Here is a 19,962-nt window from a genome sequence, read left to right on the forward strand (position 1 = left end):
CGGAAGATCTAGCCAGCACCGCGAAGGTACCGGTCGGTCGCTGTTCGGTCGGACAAAGGAAGCCGGCTCAAGTCAAAATAACAATCCCTTGCCCCACCGTGCTACACTCGTCCGTCCGCTTTCAGCAAACTGCTGGAATGGGGAGGATTAGACAAAATGCCAGTCTGGCAATTGTGAAATACATGAAAAACAGGGAAGAAAGAGAGAGAGAGAGAGGTGGAGAGACGTATGAGCGAGCGAAGGAAACACATGCACAGCGAAAGGTTGTGTTCGTTTTAAGGACGAAAGACGGTCGAATAAAAAACTTTCCATTTCACTTTCTGCACTTCTCCCGTACGGTTGCAGGACACCGTTCTCCTGCAGTCTCCATCCATCGCTTCCCCCTTGCGTACCTTGCTTATTGTCAAGACGTTGACGCCTCCACCTCCCACCTGCCATGGGATGGAAAGTTTCCTTTTTGCGCCCGGTCGTATGTTTTGCTTTCTCGTGTGCCCTTGCCCTTGAGCGAGCAGCGAGCATGTTCGATTAAACCGAAACATGGATTCGGTGTCGATGGTAGTAGGTGGTGACGGTGGTGGTGGGTTGAGAGCGGGTGTAGGGAGACGAAGAATGGAAGGAAGAGAAGAGAAAGGTTGGCTGATCGTGGTATCGCAGCGATGGAACTACATGCTTTTGCTGTACGTTCGTGCGTTGGCGGTTCCGTCGCGTTGTACGGTGTGGAGCACACAAGTAGCAAATACAGAGAAAAGAGAAAAGCATAGAGGCCTCCGAAAGAACTATGGTTTTATTTACTATTTTAATAGCAACTTAATCATACAAACTATAACTTCTGAATTGAATATGTAATTGAATAACACAGGATTTTTACTTGATTTGGCCAGCGTAGCAACGTTGAACGCAACTGCAGCAACACTTGCTTGAATCCGCCACACCGGAATTGTGATATTGTGTATCGCACTTGTGATATCAAGTGCGAAGGTTGCCTTAAGCGTGATGCCGTTCTGAAAACAGCTGATGCGCTTGTCCTGTCAAATGCTCCAGTTGCGTTGAACGTTGCTACGCTTATTAAGTGAAAATTCCTCTATGTAATAAAAACAAACAACAAAACAAATAACCATATGGTACTAATAAACTGTAAAAAAGGGGAAATTTTGAAGAAAAAGCTTAATTTTCTTCGTTTTGTTGCTCTTACTCGAATTTTATACACACATTTATGTCTGCAGCTTCATTTATACTAGGTTCATGGGCTATAATCTTTATTATACTATACTTTCCCTTAACTCTGTTCGGCAGTGATTGAGACTAATTTAAGAAAAAAATAATAATAGGAAAGGGACTCATGTAAAAACTCATTAAAAAAACAAAGATTGATAATAAAACCAAAATGTTAATATGTTAATAACGTTAATAATGTTTATGTTAAAAAAATTGACTAACATCGCAAATATGATCAGAAAAATGTACACAAATCTAAGAAAAAAAAAATAAAAATAAGAAAAAATACAGCAATAACATTATAACAAAAACGAAAGAAATCAATCTAATACAGGGTTTCCCACGATTTTTTGGTTGGTTCCCATCAATTTTTGGTGGATTCCCATATTTTTTTTTTTGGTGCGTTCCTACGATTTTTTTTGTCGTTTCCCAGAATTTTTTGGTCCAATTGTATTGATATCCAATCGGAAAATACCAATAAATTATGAGAACGAACCAAAAATCTATGGGATACGATCAAAAAATCATGGGGACGCCCCAAAAGATCATGGAAACTGACCAATAAATCGTAGGAAACCCTGTAAAAGGAAGAATAGTCTTAAATGAAAAAAAAAAAATGGCATATGGCAAAAATATTACTTCCTTCGTTGTATCACTTGTTTCTTTTGTTCTGACACAAACATACAACTCTGTGGCGTTATGGCGTACCTTTTGCATTGGTTTTTAAATATAAATTTCGCTTAAGAAAGGGAGTCGGCGTGGAAATCTGTCATAAATTCATTCATTATTTTTGAGTCCTTCATATGTAAAGCAATTGTATGTTATTTTGATACACTAAATGTAAAAGCTTCAATACAACCGACAAACAATCAGCAGTCCACTGTCTGCCCTGCCAAAACTCAAGTTCAACGCATGGCATGGCCCCGAAAGGGCAGGAAATAAATTTTCATCATTGCTGGACATTTTTCCAACTCCAACTGCGTACGCTGGGTTCAGGTGTGGTTTCAGTTCGGGACCACTTCCACCACCACCACCTCCAACCACGCTCTCCACGGGCTTGTTGTACAACGTTTTCCCACATTTGATGTATTTGTTTCCTTCTGCGTCGTCTTGCGAGTGTTGGTGTGTGTCTGTGTAGACCGAAATTCCTTACCGTTGTCTCGACGATGATAGCCTTCGGGGAGTTACGGATAAACACAAACACAAACACACACATGCATGCATGCTCGATGAACAGGAATAGCGTCTTAGCGAATACATCCCACACATCCCATCCCATCCAGCCGCACAATGTAGGAGCCCAGAGCAAGGGCCCAGAATGGACAATTCACACGTGTCTCGTGTTGGCAGTGTTGGCCGGTCCCGGGACACCAGCACAGTTCGCCCGGTCCGCCCAGGGTCAGACAGGTGATCATTTTCGCCCGGTCATCCTGAGAGGTTTCACCTTTCCCGCCACCGTGCCGTCCTCCCACCATCAGACAAGTTTTGGGCCAGACCTGGAGCCTGTTTGTTGTTTTTATCGGGTAATGTTTTCGTCCTTAGCGTTTGTTTGTTTTTTCGTTTCTTGCCGTTAGAAGGATTTGTTACTAGTCGTGTTTTGTGTTTTTTCCCCCTTTCTTGTCGCACTTGTCGTTCTATTTTCTCATCCAGCTCTATGCGTCTAACACTGTGGCCGAAGGTTGGACCGGTGTCTGCCCCCCCTTTGCTGTCGTAGGCGGGCCCGCCAGTGCGATGTTTACAATTTTGCTCCAGCCCGGACATGGATATCGTTTAGTGCAATTGAAAAAGTTTTGATTAACTTGCCGAGTGTCCGAGTGGGAAAGTGGAAAACTTTAGACTCTCTGCTTTTGCTCTTTTTTTTTGTTTCGCCATCTACCAACAGATTGTACGCGTGTGAGAGAGTGAAGGTTTTTTTTGGTTGCGACGCCGTCCTGTACACTTACAGCACGTTTTATTTGTGTTTTAACTAACGGTCACAGAACAGAAGCAGCGGAAAAGTGGGAACTGAGCGAAAAGCATTACAGTTGGAAATGTCTGGCAACGATAATGTGAATGATGGTCAGTCGGGAGCGAGAGAGACAGAGATAATGAAATGATTGGCCAAATGGTTGAGCTCTGCGGACTATTTCGGTGCCGGAGGAAATGCATTGGAACGTTGGAACGAGGAATGATGGTGATGGATTTGAAGGTAATGAGATTAAGTACGTTAATTCGACGAAAGTGCACTTGTGACTGTGTTGAATGAATGGCAGGAGAGCTTACTGGGAAAAAAATACTTATGTTGAATTTAGTGAATTTTGTGGATGTTATGTGCCAAAATGTTTAAAAATGGATTCAAGTTTGTTAAAATATAAATTATAGAAATACTTTTGAAAATATTAAATTAAATGAGAAAATTTATATAAAAATCAAGAATTTGTCAAAAAGATAAAAAATGAATAAATACGATTTCAGTGTTTCTTAATTTAAAGCATCTTTACAACAAACACCATGCGCCTCCATGCGCCTCCATCCGACTCCTTATCGATTGGAAATGCTTTTTATCCTTCACAGGTACATCGGACCCTCCATTGATTGGTGCACAATTTCTTTTGAATGCTCTCCTTTAACACCCTCCACCCCCTCCCCACCCCCTCCATGTCATTGACAGAACATATTTGCTTAATGCTGCCATCAAAATGACACAGTCGACCACAAAAGCATACTTCTCAGCCTGCGCTCCCCCTCGCGCACCCGATCGCGGCTAATAGACCGACCGAAAGCGAACCGAAAAGTGTCGTTAATTTGCACTTTCATCTGCGAAGCATAAAATTCCTCTAACGGTCACGACAACACGCGCCAGCAGCAGCAGCAGCAGCAGTGTCATCAGCATCAGAAGCAGAAAAGCACCGGGAATGTGCAATCTGGCCGGCGAGAGATAGCGACCGATTGCTTTATCTTTATGGTAGCCGGTTCACATAGTGGTTGCCGGCTGTGGCCATCGTATTAATGGTGCTTGGAACGCGGACCGGCCTTGGCGCGGGGGAGGACGGTCCTTTGTGCGGCTGTGTTGGTCGCCGAACTAGCAGTAAGAGGACCGTTTGTTTCGAGCAGCTTCCCAGGCAAAAAAGAAAAGCAGAAGAACCATTAAACTCATGTTCGCTTCAGCGGCGTTGAATCGGGGCAAAACCTTTAGCTCAGCACCATAAACATACCCATCGTGTACAGGGTTAGCCGGTTGCTCTCTTGGAGCTTCTGAAGGAAGCGGAGCTAGGAGACGAACTTTTTTGTTGTTTTTTTTTACCAATGACTGCCGAAAGTTCAACCTGTGCCAACCATTAGCTGTAAATTTGAGGACATCATTTCGCTGGCTGCTTCCATATCGCAACCCGAACCGCACGAAAAAACGCCACGTGCCACGATTCAAGTGTAGGTCCATTTTTGGGCAGCGCAAACTTTACTCTCGAACGGAGCTTGGAGCTCACATTACGGTGTTATCTTTTGCTTTGCGTTAGCCGAAGACATATTTTAGCCACTTTCGCGCCCCGGCTGGAGCGATGGGGCAGAGCATGTTCATGGCTGTTTGGATTGTTTGAGCTTCGTTTTTGTTTCTAATTCGCTTTGCCGTACTTACTTTGCTGCTCATTGTGGTTCACCGTATGGCTAAAAGGCAGATAGGATGCGACGTGAAACTCGTTAAAAGATAAAAAAATAAACTATACGCCCATGACAAAGTTTAATTCATGGTCATGAACGTTACTGCTGCTGCCACGGAACTTTTTGATGTCTTTCACAGGTTCACAGTGAGTGCTGACGGGAATGCTGTACAACAATGTAATAGAAATGGCACGGAAAGCATCGATTATGGTCACATATAGCTTTTGTAACGTTTTGTGGTAAGGATAAGGGAAGCGTATACCACTCAATGACACATTACGCTGGTAAATGTATGCCGGGACTTAATTGTAGTGCAGCTGCAAAGCGTCTCATACAAACCCACTTTTTTCAGTACGCCTGAAGGTATGCAGCACGCACTGCATCAGCGGTGGCAAACACTAGCATGAAGCGTTTCGCTCAACGCTATCCCCTTTTTGCGTTGCTTTTAAACTGAAAAAAAGTCATGTGGTTAATTTTTTAACATTTTAAATAAAAAATACAAACTTTTATCCGATCCAGCAGAGAAATTTACCACTCCAGGGCCAATTTCTGTACGGGATCACATTGCAAATCAACTCTGTCGGCACACTAAATCCACTCAACCGCATCAGCACCCTTCAGCACGCTGTGCGATGCGTTTAGTCCTTCCGGCTGACAAGCAACTGCACTGCTGTTGTATCGCCAAGGGTTCCCTCGAGCCCGAACTGTCCCATTCCCTGCTGGGTTTTGCCTATCCCGAAACCAGACGCCGGACACCGGACCATCCCCATCCTAGCAAGGCGGCTGGACGAAAGCGAAGGCCATCATCGACAGTGTGAAGTGCCACATTTTGCACACACACACACACACACCCACACACCCACACACACACACACACACACACACACACACACACACACACACACACACACAAACACCACGAAAGGATGTGAGTAGATGCATGGGATGTGATGAGGCATCGTTACACACACACCCGGAGACAGACGACCTCAATGCAATTACCAATTCGATTTAAAATCTAAATCAGAATCAGAAACTCAACATGTGCATGTGGAAATGCAATTATTATGATGATAGTATTTCAGTGATTTTGTGAAATTGAATTATCAGCGGAGGGAATCGAGTTTCCGGCACCAGGGTTTGCTGGCGTGGGCAAACGATGAGCGAAGCACAAGACGAGGAAGCGGACTGGCCCGACTGGCGTCTGGCGTCCGTCTGGCCAGCTTTGAAGCTGGCAGCTCCAAGGCGGTGTCAATGGCACAGAAGTGTGAAATTCGAGTTTCGAACTGTCAAGTGGGAGAAATTAACGGTAAGTTTTCGGTGCGTTTCGGAACGGGTTAAGTTCGGGAGAGGTAAGTAACGGGCGTGTAGAAGATGCAAGCAAAGCAAGTACATACTGAAACGCTTTTTTCCATCCAATTAAGCGTGATTGGGAACGAAAAAAAAGGGAAAATGCATATTTGCTTGCAGCATGAAATTTGCATACGGAATCGATTCCTCTCATCGCACACATACATTGTTGTATCGATGCAATAGGGGTGGAAAGCGTGAATTCTGATCAAAACAAAAACGAAGCTAATGGGAAAGTATTTACATTACATTGCCGCTTTATCATTCATCCATCATACGTTAATCAATGCTTTACCAATTCTCCTCTACTCCAGCCATGTCAGGCTGTTGGTGCAATTATACAATATTTCACACACACAACGGCGAAACAGGAGCTACCTGAAGCGGGGGAGAAACATAATCAATCGAAGCTTCACCAACCCAATAGGAAAAACTGGCATGAAGAACAACACCAAACCAATAGGAAAAACTGGCAAGAATTGGAATGGCGCTTCACAATGTGTAAATTTTATGTAAATTAAATATTAACAAGCCATCGCCCTTTTCCGATCGCGATGGGGTGGCTGTAATGGTAATTATTTTTTCCCCCGAGAAACAACAACAGCTTTCAGTAATCATTGCGTTTGTAACAATGTTGTACGTGCCGGTATCGCTTTGCTTCCTTTTTTAAACCATTTTCAACTCAGCTTTATACGGCTAGATTTGCACGACTGCATAGATTAAGCTTAAACCTCCCTCTCCTCCCCTTTTCTTCCAGCATCACGCGTGCGTGCGGTTGGGGCATCGTAAAGTTAAACTTTTAAATGAAAAAGTTGTCCGTTTAATTAAGATTTCTTCCCCACTCAGCGTTCTTCCTCACCGTAACGTCCAAAAAGAAGTCAAAAAGAAAGTTTTGGTAAGCTCGTTCGACAGTACCGCACCGAAGTGATAATAGGACGCTTTCGTCGAGTGGTCGCGCGATGAACGCGGCACACCTCTATTTACCCCTTCCGGGCTCCTTTGGTCCCAGGTCGGATTTGGCCGATGATCTCTCATAAACATTGAAGATTGGTAGTGCAAATTTACGGATTATCTTTACCGCTGTCTCAATGCGAAGCTGTTTCTGGGGAAAGGGTTATCACCGCTTTCGCTCCTAGTAATTATCAGTCAAATGATCTGCAAAGGCCAAGGGCCGATTTAAACCAGTTCGCGAGACGGTTTCACAAGCAGTAAAACTTCTCCCGCGACTGCCCTCGAGCGGTGGAGATGGAGAAATCGGAAGGAAATGAATTGAGTGGTATTGGGGGTGTGAATTTTAATAATTTCTTGCAGTGCTTCAGTAAGCAGTTTTTAAGTCTGTTTCGGTAATTTTAGGTAGCATTGTGGGATATTTAGTTTCTTTTTTCTTTCTCGTAATTACAATCCATGAAGAAGAAGAGACGATACACATATCTAACTAATAAAAAAAGATTATTGGAAGGTATATCTAAAATAAATGCAATTAAATAAGATTCTCCAACATACTTATAACACATGTACCAATATTTTATTTAAATTAGTTATTTAAGTCCGGTTGCAGGGCAGCGCAGCGAAATTTTAAGGGTTTCCTGTATTCTGAGGTTTAGACTAGTGATGGGTAAAGTTGGCAAAAATCCGGAGTCGAATCCGATCCGACTCCAATAAATTCGGAATCGACTCCGGAAGGTAGATCCACGCTGCAATATCCGGAGTCGTTCGGAATCGTCCGAAAAGGCCCGGAGTCGGAGTCGTCCGGAGTCGTTCGGAGTCATCCGGAGTCGTTCGGAGTCGTTCGGAGTTGTTCGGAGTCGTTCGGAGTCGTTCGGAGTTGTTCGGAGTCGTCCGGAGTCGTTCGGAGTCGTCCGGAGTCGTTCGGAGTCGTCCGGAGTTGTTCGGAGTCGTTCGGAGTCGTCTGAAGTTGCCGGAGCCGGAGTCGTCTGGAGGTGCCGGAGTCGGAGTCGTCCGGAGTCGTCTGGAGTCGAACGACCCGGGACTTAACGACTCCGAACGACTCCGGACGACTCCGACTCCGGACGACTCCGGGTGACTCCGGGCGACTCCGGGTGACTCCGGGCGACTCCGAAAGACTCCGAACGACTCCGAACGACTCCGAACGACTCCGAACGACTCCGGACGACTCCGAACGACTCCGAACGACTCCGAACGTCTCCGACTCCGGGCGACTCCGGATGACTCCGGGCGACTCCGGACGACTCCGAACGACTCCGACTCCGGGCGGATCTACTGGTTCCATTTTGCCGGAGTCGGAGTCGAACTAACAATAGTAGGAGTCGGATCGGAGTCGTGGGTGCGCTCCATATAGCACATCACTAGTTTAGACCGAAATTGTTGGCTTCGAAACATAATTCAAATGATGACGACCCATTCAAAGACCAAAAACAAACCCATGCCAGTCGTGAAACCGATACAGTGCCAATACTGGTTCAGAAACTGATCAGAATCTTATGCCGGGCCTGGACCTGATACTGAACCTATACCGGTTCTGGAACCAATACTGAAACCATACCAGTTTAGGACCCGATCATAAACCCATATCAGTCCTGGAACCGATCAGGAACCGATACCAGTCCTGAAACCACTCATGAACCCATACTGGTCCTGAAACCTATCAATAACCCATAACGGTCCTCGAACCTATCATGAACCCATAGGTTCCCCACATATCGGTCCTGGAACCGCTCATGAATCTATACCGGGTCTGGAAATGATAATGAATCCATACCGAACCTGGAACTACTCCTGAATCCATACTGGTCTTGGAGCATTCATGAACTTATAACGGTTCTGGGATCGATCACGAACCCATACCAGACCTGAGACTGATAATGAATCCATACTGTTCCTGGAACCGACCGCGAATCCATAACGGTCCTAGAACCGATTATTAACCCATACTGGTCCTGGAATCGCTCATGAATCCATACCAGTCCTGGAACCACTCACGAACCCATACCGGTCCTGGAACCGCTCATGAACACATAACGGTGCTGGAACCACTCATGAATCCATACTGGTCCTGGAACTGATAATGAATCCATACCAGTCCTGCCACCACTCATGAACCCATACTGATCCTTGAACTGCTCATGAATCCCTACTGGTTCTGGAACTGATAATGAATCCACACCGGTCCTGGAACCACTCATGAACCCATACTGATCCTGGAACTGCTCATGAATTCATACTGATCCTGGAACCACTCATGAACCCATACCAGTCCTGGAACCGCTCATGAACTCATAACGGTCCTGGAACCACTCATGAATTCATACGGGTCCTGGAACTGATAATGAAGCCATACCGGTCCTGGAACCACTAATGAACCCATGAATGCTCGCCGGCAGTACATATGCAACAAAGGAACTACCGTAGGAAACGGTGTCCAAATTTAAGTAGTATTTGTATAGTGATTTATAAAGTGATATTAAACATATTACCTTAAACAACGATCCCGCCGCTGACCTCCGTTCGAGCTCGAAGTGATACGAAACACAACCGAGACAACACATTGGGGAATGTTAATTTCATTATTTATTATTTTCTCTTTAAATTATTTAGTTACTTTTCTGTTTTTCCATTATTATCATTTACCATCATATCCATATTGTTTGTTATTATAATTATTATTAATATTACCTTTTTTCATTATTATCAATAGTACTATTGTTATTAGTATTACTCATATGAATAATAGTAATATATATATTCAATATATATAGTCCCGTTCCACAACTGCACACACACACACACACGAACGCACATGGAGTGGCCCTTGACCGACCAACCAAATGACGCAGTTGTGTGGCACGGTATCTTAGCGAGTGTATCACGCACACCTTTTCCCTACACTTCCCCAATACGTAATAAATATGATTTGTTTGATTTTCTTTTGCGCACACCACCATTTCGCTTCTTCCCTTCGATTGATCGCTATGACACACACACAGACGCACACGCACATACAATTCATGCATGTCCTTCCTAGAGTGTTGAGTGCTGCTTACTTAGTCACATTCATTCCTAATGCGCCATCACCATCGCAACCACACAACCTCGCCTTTTTCTCTCCTTCGTTTGGACTTTTGCTGGACTCACAGTTAAAACACATATACTCGCACGCGCATCTCATTCCCTAACTATATATATTTGCATTTTGCGGCTTCGAGCTACTACTGCTACCACGCGGAAAACTCCCCACTTTGCCTGCCCATCACCACAGGGATCACGCACATCTCTCTCTCTCTCTCCCTTCTCTCTCTCTCTCATAACTTGCATAATGCATTTCTTTAGTATTGTAAAACAAATGGGAAACCGATCGCCGAACAGGAGTCAGAAAGGAGTCAGAACACAAAACGCGATAAAACGAGCAACCAACCAACGTGATGCAGAGTGTCGTATGTGTGTACGTATGTCTATGTATGTATGTGTACGTGTAAGTGTCTGTTTATACGAAGGCTTGCTTTAGATGAAGGCTTCACTAAATAAAATTGCTTGCGCTTTGTTTGTAACACGCGCCATGCACCACATGCTTTAAAATGTCTTTCCCACGCGGCTCCACGGGGCCAACGCGTTCGTCGCTTACGCCTCTATATTGTAGTCGTTTTTTTTCTTCTTCTTTTCGTTATGTTTTGGATACACTATTTGTACACTATTTACATACATGCTTGTGCTTACACGCCGAGTGGCCACTGCTTGCGGGTGGAGACTGTACTAGCCCGGCCGAATGATATATGGGGCTGCCTTGCTCTGCGCATTAGTATCGGTAAAAGCATTCGGAACTCTGGTTCTGGTTCTGTGTTTACGTGGTACTGTGGAGGGCGTGCCCTCGCGCACAGATGGGTTATTTGTATTTTGTAGCGTTTAACCTAAACTCTGCTTAACATTTGCTGGTGTGATTCTTTGCACAAAAAGGAACGAGCTTTTATCTAGTTTGTTTTTTTCCACTTTATTTCCTGTTGTATTTTTAATTGGATTCATTTCTTATTATGTTCCTGCTCTTTCACTTATGTGTGAGTGTGTTGGATTAGCTTTGCTTTACATACTTACGTTACACTACATAATTGTGCTATAACTGTTGTATCGTGTCACCTGTTGTATATCTATTTGTGTTGCTGCTCTGAATCATTATTGTTTTCCTTGCTCTATTGTTTCAGTTGCTTGCACAAAACAACATTTCTTGTGGTTGTTTGTTTTTGTTCTCTCTCTCTCTCTCTATTCTGCACACAAAAGTATCAATTCCACCCCTCACCTCTCCCCGCCTGGTCCTGGTATGCATACTTGAGTTATCATTCGTTTGTATAAAGCTATTGGACACTTACTGCGTTTGAATGATCGGTAACAAACGCCCCTCGAGCTACACCCCGCTCCGGAAGGAAATGGTTGAAATCAAACGACGCCATTTACAAAGAAGTACGGAAAAGCATCAAATTAAAAACGAAACAGGAACAGAGAGCCAAGCCAAGCACTTGCGGGGCCGCTCCAGCGCTTATGTGGAAGTCTGCTTTATCTGCTGCCTGGTTTGAAGGGATTGATCGTAATCGCGGGAAGCGTTACGCGTTACACGATTACGGTTGCTGTCTATTTTCTCTCCTTTAGTTGTATGTTCGATTCTTAATATGTATTTTTTTCCTCCTTCTTCTTCTTCTTCTTCTTCTGCTGTATTGTTTTCCTTTCTGTTTCATATTCATATTTATAAGAGATTATTCTGTCATTTTTCTCATCATCCCACGTTCACGTTATATCAAATTTTTGGTTCATCTTTTTTTTTTTTAATTATTTTTCATTCTTTTTAGCGTCAAACTTTCTGTTTTTCTTGCTCTATTTCTCTCCCGCTCAGCTCACTTGCGTTGATTAGCCTGATGCACAGAACACGGATTTAATTATTTAGTCTACGCTATCAAAAAAACAACGATTCGATTAGGATAAGTTTAAACATCATCACCGTAGCCGAAGAAACTCGCTTCAGCCCCTTCCCGCTTGCACGCGCAGTACACACAGACAGAAACACAGGACACACACACATCCATGTTGCACAATCTGGTCCTTTTTTCCTCTCTTTTCTATAGATCATTTTCGATCTTTCTTGTTGTTTCTATCGATGCCTATGCAAAGAATGATTGGACCGCGCGACTGCTCTTCCGCAACTGGAAGGGTTCGCTTTTGCATCAACCCTTGTCGTCACATCCACATGTTGCTAAACACACCCTTATTGAATTAATGAACACCAGAGCTTTCAATGAACACACACACCGCTCCACTGTGCAATGGGAAAGCACGTGACGCTGTGAGCATACATACAAACACCCACACACACACACACACATACGCACACGTACATTCGATTTTCCATTCCGTTACCATTTATCACATTTCGATTTCAGTTTCTTTTTTCCATTGTTTTTTCATCTTCTCTACTCTGCACGCTGCTGCATCCCTTTCCGATCATGTCTCTTGCTCTCTTTCTCTGTCGGTAGTTCCAAGTTTAATGCCGATTTAAATATGTTGATGTTTTCCTGCTAAACAGCAGTTGCACGGCGGGGTGTAAGATTGATACTGCCTTTTACTACTATTGCGCTGTGTGCTGTGGAACGCTGTGAACTTTAATCGCTACCAGGCAAGATCCAATGCCTATTTTTGTGAATGAATAAAAAAGGAAAGTCCTTCCGTTATAAAATGGAAAGGAAGCCTGTAATCGACGTGAAACAAAACAAATAAGTAATCCTCGTTAATTTCGCTGATCAAGTTGATCTCTCGTCCGCCGTTTTACATCTTTTATGGGATTCCAATCATTCCTCCTTCGCTCTTCCGCATACACCCTCGTTACTACCTCCTGGCACATGCTGCTGACCACCATCGAATCATCAAATGTCGATACTAATCATTCGTTAAATAAATATTTATCACAAATTTGTCATACATTCACTTTCACTACACGCACCGGCCTGTCAACTCTGTTACGAGCACATTTCACCTAGCTCTGCTCACCGCTCTGCTACAAGGTTCGTTATGTGCGCCTTTTTTTTGTTTTGCTGAGATTGGCCCAGTTTCAAGGGTTTGGATTTTCCAATTCACTATGCAACAGATCAAATCTTGCTGCTCTTTTCTGCTCGTTTGTCTACAAACAATCAACCCCTCCCCCTGAAGCTGTCCAAACTCGCGCGCAAATTAAGCCACACATGGTGAACCCTGATCTGCTCTCTCTCTCTCTCACTCGCTATCGGGCTACTTCTAACCATTTGATCTAAAATAAAACACATTTGCATTACTGTTGTTACCCATCATTATTAAAATAAGAAACAAAAAAAGAACGGGGTCTACACAATAAATATATTTTTTGTTTATCTCGTTACCTGGTGTGCATGCATGTGTGTGAAGAACACATTCCATTTCTGTCCCTATATTCACTCCCGGCAGCACAGGCACACACAAACACACCGTCCCCATCGGTTGCTTACATTCAAAAGGAAGTGTTAATGCAATTGCCTACATTTAGGCGCGTTCCGTGGACGAACCGTTCTCCTTCTTTTTTGTCGCCCTTGCTGCTTACTTGCTTTACTTGTTTTACAAATTTTCCTATCTCAAACACTCCACCCTGTTGACTTTCCCTTATGCCTGTTTTCTTATCGCTAGAGCCGTTTCACTGTTTTGCTTTTTTTTACACCACACTCACCGAGCCTGTTTGACATGCACGGGGGGGTTTAGTTTGTAAGGGACCTCTTTCCCCTTTTTAAATAATAACATTAGTACTGACAATAATCCATGCTAATTGAAACTATAATAGTTAAGATACTAAACGTCTCTCTTTAAAACTCTTCAGCTCCCTGTTCAGCAGTTTTTCTCTCTCTCTCTCTCTCTCTCTCTCTCTCTCTCTCTCTCTCTCTCTCTCTCTCTCTCTCTCTTCATTTTGCTGGTTCTGGTGCTTCACACATTTTCATACTATTAGAAAGATTACACATTCCCAGCCAAGTAGTTGTAGTAGTTAGTAGTAGTCGTAAGTAGTATTAGTAGTAGTGGTAGTAGTTATAGTGGATTCCTGGTGTGCGGTTTTTTCTTCTTCTTCTTCTTGTTACTTTTTTGCGTGGTTGTTGCATTCGCTAAATAAAAAGGTGTTTGCACAAGAGTCATTAGTACACACATTATTTAGCTAAAAGATAGTTTTAGTTTCGCTTTTTTCGCTGTAGTTGGCGCTGCGGAGAGCAAACACTGATCTGTTGTTCATTGTTTTACCTTCTGTTTTGTTTTGTTGTGTTTGTTACTCCTTCTATATTCTTATCCTATTCTTCGCTTTCTGGTTTCACTACTCTCTGGTTTTGTTGCGCTATTTTCATTTATTGTTTTGTTGTGTGAGGAAAATGTATGCATTCAGTGGACCCCGTTTTGCAGGGGCAGTTAGTGTTTGTGGCTGCTGCTGTTTTGTTTGCAATTTGAGGTGAACATTTGTGGCACACAAATTGTAGGTTTTTTTTTATTACGAGCGAGCATTTGTGTATAGTAGCAGAAGCGGTAGTTTGTTTTATTGTATTTTGCTGTTGTTGGTAAATGGCTTTGCGGCAACTGTCTCTATCCGGTAATACAATGCAGCAATATTGATAGTAACAGTAATGAATAGTAGTAGTAGTTGTTGTTGTGGTAGTAGCCAGTAGTGGTGGTAGTTAGTATTTCGTTATTATTATCCTTCGGTTTCCTGTTTATTGCAGAACATGTATGACTATTGATTCGAATGCCTTGCCTCCTCAACCTCCTAAGGAGCTTCTGTTTACTAAGCGATTACTAAGCGATACGTTTGAGTTACACTGTGTTTTGTGTGTGTATGTGTGTTATTATTCTTCGATCAGCATTGCATGCTGCAGTTCTATGTGTGCTGTTGTGAGCAAATGTATGTAGTTTTGGGCATATTTGTCTATGAATAATGTTTATCTTTGATTGACTCGCCACTATTTCGCCTATGAATGCTTATGCTCTTTCCCTAACGTTCTCTCTCTCTCTCTCTCTCTCTCTCTCTCTCTCACTGTTTTACCACACACACACACACACTCTCACGCATAGGACGAAAAAAACATGCAAACATGGTTCACACTCACCATCCCTACCCACACTCTGCTATACTTCTCGCAAGTGACAAATTGATTTACTTAAATAATACAACTTATAACAAATAGAACATTTTTGCTAGATTCCATTCCATCACACAAACACACACACACATTTTAACGCACACACATACACACACGTACACACCTGCTCATAGAGTTCGTCCTTCCTTTCGCCGTCCGCCAGGAACGCGCCCGTCTGTCGGGGAAGAGTGAGAAAGTGAGAGACAGACGTCGTCGGCACGCTTTCTTTCGAATCACACCACAAACGCAACAACGACGCATCCCAACCACACACACACACACACACATAGTTATCCTTTAACGCGGCCCTGGTTCGCGCTTATTTTTCCCTTTATTCATTGGTTTACTTGTTGGTTGCCACCTGGTATAAGTGTATTTTTGAGTGGGTGTGTGCTTTTTTCCACGTGTTTTCTCTTCCCTTTCTTGCGCTCGATTTCGACTAAATAAACCGCGTGTACGTCTCGTACTTCTTTCCCGCCCCCTTTTCAATGCTGTGCTCGCTCACGCTCTCCTAAACCGCATAGGGCGTGTTGTTGCACATCGAAGTTTGTTTTAGTTTAATTTATAATAGTTTTTTTTTACAATATTGTTCACCTTCTTTTCCCTTCCTTTACTCCCATTCGGTTCAATCCGTTCGCGTTTCGTTTCCTTTCTACCGTTTCCATCTAATTCTTTCCTTTCATCCTTTTTCGCTCTCTCTCTCTCTCTCCCTCGCTCTCTCTACCTATGGTGTTTGCTTTTAAAAATCTAGTTTTGTAGTTTAGTTATGCTTAGAAATCTTAAGATACGCGCATAAAATGTACAGCTCGATTCTTGTTGTGTATTTACTTTTTTTTTACCGTTTTCTTTCTTTCCTTTGTTTTAAATGTACTGCTCCTTCCCTTCATCGCTGTTTAATGCTGGCCCGTGTGCAGCCTCCTGCCTAATCTTCTTCAGGCTGTGTTGTTTATGTTTATGTTTATGTTTATGTTGTCACTGGGCAATACAAGAGTATATGGTCAGAGCGGACTAAATTAGTTCCAGCGGCGTGTGTATGTGTGTGTTTTTGTTACATGTTCTACGATTAATATTTGCTACTTCCTATTTAAACATTGCTGTGACGCGGGTTTTGAGGCTTCGAAGCAGGCTCATGAGCTCGATAGGGGAGAGTTGTAAGGAGCAAAACACAACAACAACAAAAAATCAATCTCAACGATCGATCCCATGTTTCAATGTTGGGGGTTTTTTTTACATTAGTTTGAATAAGATTTCACGAATAAAAACATCCAGTGGGCGCGTGTAGGACACGCTTTGCCGTAGAACACAACGACCAAGGTAAGATCGTGGAAAGGCACCTTCCACGAGTTACAATTCTATGACTAGTATCGGTCACAGTGCAATACAAAATGGAGCAGACGTTACACGTTACAAACGATCCTATTTGTTACCGTTACCGAAGAAAACGATCAACACGCTCGCGCCGTCACAGTAGAGCTAAGATTTGTACTTGGCCTTTCGATTCGTTGCGACCCGCAATGCTATTTGACAGCTTTTGTTTGCTTGCCCCAATCCAGTCCATCCCTTACTTTAGCAGCCCAATCCCGCATTGCCACCGCAACACGACCAGCACACTCCAGAGCCCGTCACTCCATGCCCATTTCTAACTCTTCATCACAAATAGTATCACGACATCGATTAGCTAAATAATTGGGGTACGACACTAAGCGGCTGCGGCCAACGACGGAGGATGCGACGATCGGGCAAGATGATGCGCGCGAAGGCAGGCCTAATTCAAAGACTGCTCACTGCACTGCCCACGATGCGTCGTCCACCACCGCCGCCGCCGCTTACCGTCGGTCACATCGTGAAGGGTGCGTGGCCCGGTTCCGCGCCCGGGCCGGTCGCTTCCGATGGCCTCGCGCCGCTTAACGATGTCGGGGAGGACGCCGTGGACGAGGAGGACACCGACGAGGAGGTCGGTGAGGGGGCCGCCACCACCGCCGGCGTGGGAGGAGATCGATAGTGCTGGTTGTGATTGTGGATGCCGGCACCGGGCGCCGCTAAGCTTAAGCCGCCGCGACCATCGACTCGAATGTTGCTGCCAGCGCTACTGGCGCCGCCGCTGCTACCGCTACTGCCGCCAACACCGCACCCGACGCGATTGTTGTTGGCGTGATTGCTACTAATAACGCTACTACTGCTAGGTCCATAGGATCCGCTTATGCTACCGAGGGCGCCGCCGCCGCCGCCGACGTTGTTGTTGTTGTTGAGACTGGCGGTGCTGCTAGTGTGGCTACTGCCGGGCAGCACGCCCGTGCCAGCGCCTTGATGATTGTTGTTAATATTACTGGCGTGCTTCATGCCACCGCCGCAGGATGACGAGGTGGAGGAAGCAGAGGACGACGACGACGACGTCGACGAGGAGGACGACGATGATGATGATGAAGTGGAAGATTTAGTGGCTTTACCTGGCAAAAACCGGAAAATCTTCTGCAGCTTGTCGACCGATTTCTGCTGACAGGTGGCGCTGTTCGTGGTGCCACCGCCTAAACTGGGCCCGGGTGTGGCCGCTGCCAGACGGCCACCGTCACCCGCCGGCCGTCCGGCGATTGTCTTCGCGCTGCCGTAGTAGCTCCCGACGTCCACCATGGAGCTGGCGAGGCTGGAGCTGCCGCCGGTACCGGTCATGGTGGCGGTGGTGGTGGTGCCGTGCGTCGTGATCCCACCCGTCGACTGGTACTGCACGGGCACGTCACGCACGGTCTTGTTCGGTGGGGCTTTCACGTACGTTCGAGGTATTTCCGATTGCTGGAAAGGTAAAGAGAGGAGAGTTGGGATTAAAACGAAGGTCTTTTAGCGGTGGGTTTAGATAGATAATTCGTTCAACGGTTGTAACAAGATATACCAAGATTCCCAAGACAACCTCAATTACCCAGAAATTCATAAATTCTGAGCTGGAAGCAAGAGGAAATCTGCTTTGCAGTAGTTGTCACGCATGCCAACAATTCAGTATTTTTGCATCAAGCATAGGAAAATGCCATAGACAATCTAATAATTATATTAATACGAATCTTGGGAAAGGCCTGGCAACGACAGCTTGATCTAAAGGTAGTTCAAGATCTTTAATATAGCTACAAATTAAGATCAGAAGAATTCTTAATCAGAAATAGGACCAGGGCATCTGAATTTCGATGCCTAAAACATCCTTCCGGCGACTATGGCTTCTCATTCTTAGGATTTGACCCATCTATCCGGAAGGATCTGGTGGTTAGACGAATGGTCTGAGACTCTACCTTCAGTAGTTTTAGTGTTCAACACAACTCTGCGACTCTGCCAATCCTCGTGTGACTTGTGCACGGAACAGTAGTCTCCAATATTTTGTAAGAACATCAATCCATATATCTTGAATATGTACATCATACACTCCACATGTGCCATCGTTCAATAACTAACAGATGAAAATACTGAGTAATAAATTCTGGAAAAGAACCTAAAGCACTCTCAAACGGACATCTCTATGTAAGCATGCTGTCAACTTGCTAGAATCACATTTCTATGTCACATTCCTAGAAAGCCACTGGAAACAACAAAGACCGACCTTTATTTCTTGCACAATATTCAACGTTCGTACAAAGCACACTGCGCACATCGAACGAGCAGTGCATTCCGATCAAATCCAATAATGGTGATGAAGCAAAGTACATACATCCTTCTCGTCATACCCTTCGGCAGTAGCAAGCAGGACCAGCGTTTGACCTAGTTTAAGTTTTGCTGCTTCAGTTTTTCACCGCGTTCATGCCATTCCAGCCGAGAAACAATAGTGTCCCGCGGGTTACATAAATGAAAATCCTCAACCAGGACCGTCTCCCTCCCCCTGGGCCCAGTGTCCACGAAGCAGAACGAGCACAGGGACGGTTTGCCGTTTAGCTGTAGTGTGCTTGACGCTCTTTCCCCGGCCTTTACTGCAACAATTTATGGTTCCCTTGTGGCTGACGGAATGCACTCGCCGAGCGAAACAATCGCCAAAACCAGGTCAACAGCAGCAAAACCAAGCTTAAGGACGCACACACAACCCAGTCCTTCGACCCGTCCTAAGCCCGTTGACTTGACTAGGTCAAATTGTGTGCTTTTTCCCTTCTTTTTTGTGTTTTTGTTCGCGAAGCTGTAATAAGTTTCGTCGCTATTCAGCCCGCAGTGGGACATCGTGACGTGGAAGGTGTTGTTCGGATTTTCCACCACATGCACTGTACAGAAGTGCGCACACTGTTTTCAAGTGGAAAAGTTCTCACCCGCCCCAACTGCACGACTCCACGGGCGTTAGTTGCTTTCGAATGCACGTCATTAGCGTTGGTCGTCTACTGCGTCATCGCAGCCGCAGCACACGTGTGTGCAACGCGCTCGTCTGGGCAGCAGGCGGCGAACGAAAGCACTGCAGCACACGCCAAGCCACGAGCAATGCATCTTCGGACGGCGTGATAGGGTGTGTTGGCGGTGCCAGCGTGGAATGCAAACACAGTCTTGACAAGCACACACACGAACACACACCGGGTGGCGCGGATGATTAAATCATAAAGTGGTTGAAGTGATCTGACTAAAGCTTTACGATCCGATCGCACTTTACAGTGTTTTAGCCCACTCACACACATAAGTT

The 19,962-nt window shown here is 44.7% G+C and overlaps 1 protein-coding gene across 1 annotated transcript in view; it reads right to left on the reverse strand.

Moving 5' to 3' along the window:
• Positions 1-9,727: 9,727 nt before the first annotated feature.
• The window catches only part of LOC133391263 (homeotic protein female sterile), a 142,780-nt gene continuing 132,545 nt past the window's right edge, over positions 9,728-19,962 (reverse strand). The window contains exon 5 of the mRNA XM_061643670.1: positions 9,728-18,119. Coding sequence (XP_061499654.1) covers positions 17,169-18,119 — 951 coding nt within the window. The 3' untranslated portion in view covers positions 9,728-17,168. The remainder of the gene's footprint in view (positions 18,120-19,962) is intronic.

This window comes from Anopheles gambiae, chromosome 2 (assembly GCF_943734735.2).
Source record: "Anopheles gambiae chromosome 2, idAnoGambNW_F1_1, whole genome shotgun sequence".
Taxonomy (NCBI): Eukaryota; Metazoa; Arthropoda; class Insecta; order Diptera; family Culicidae; genus Anopheles; species Anopheles gambiae.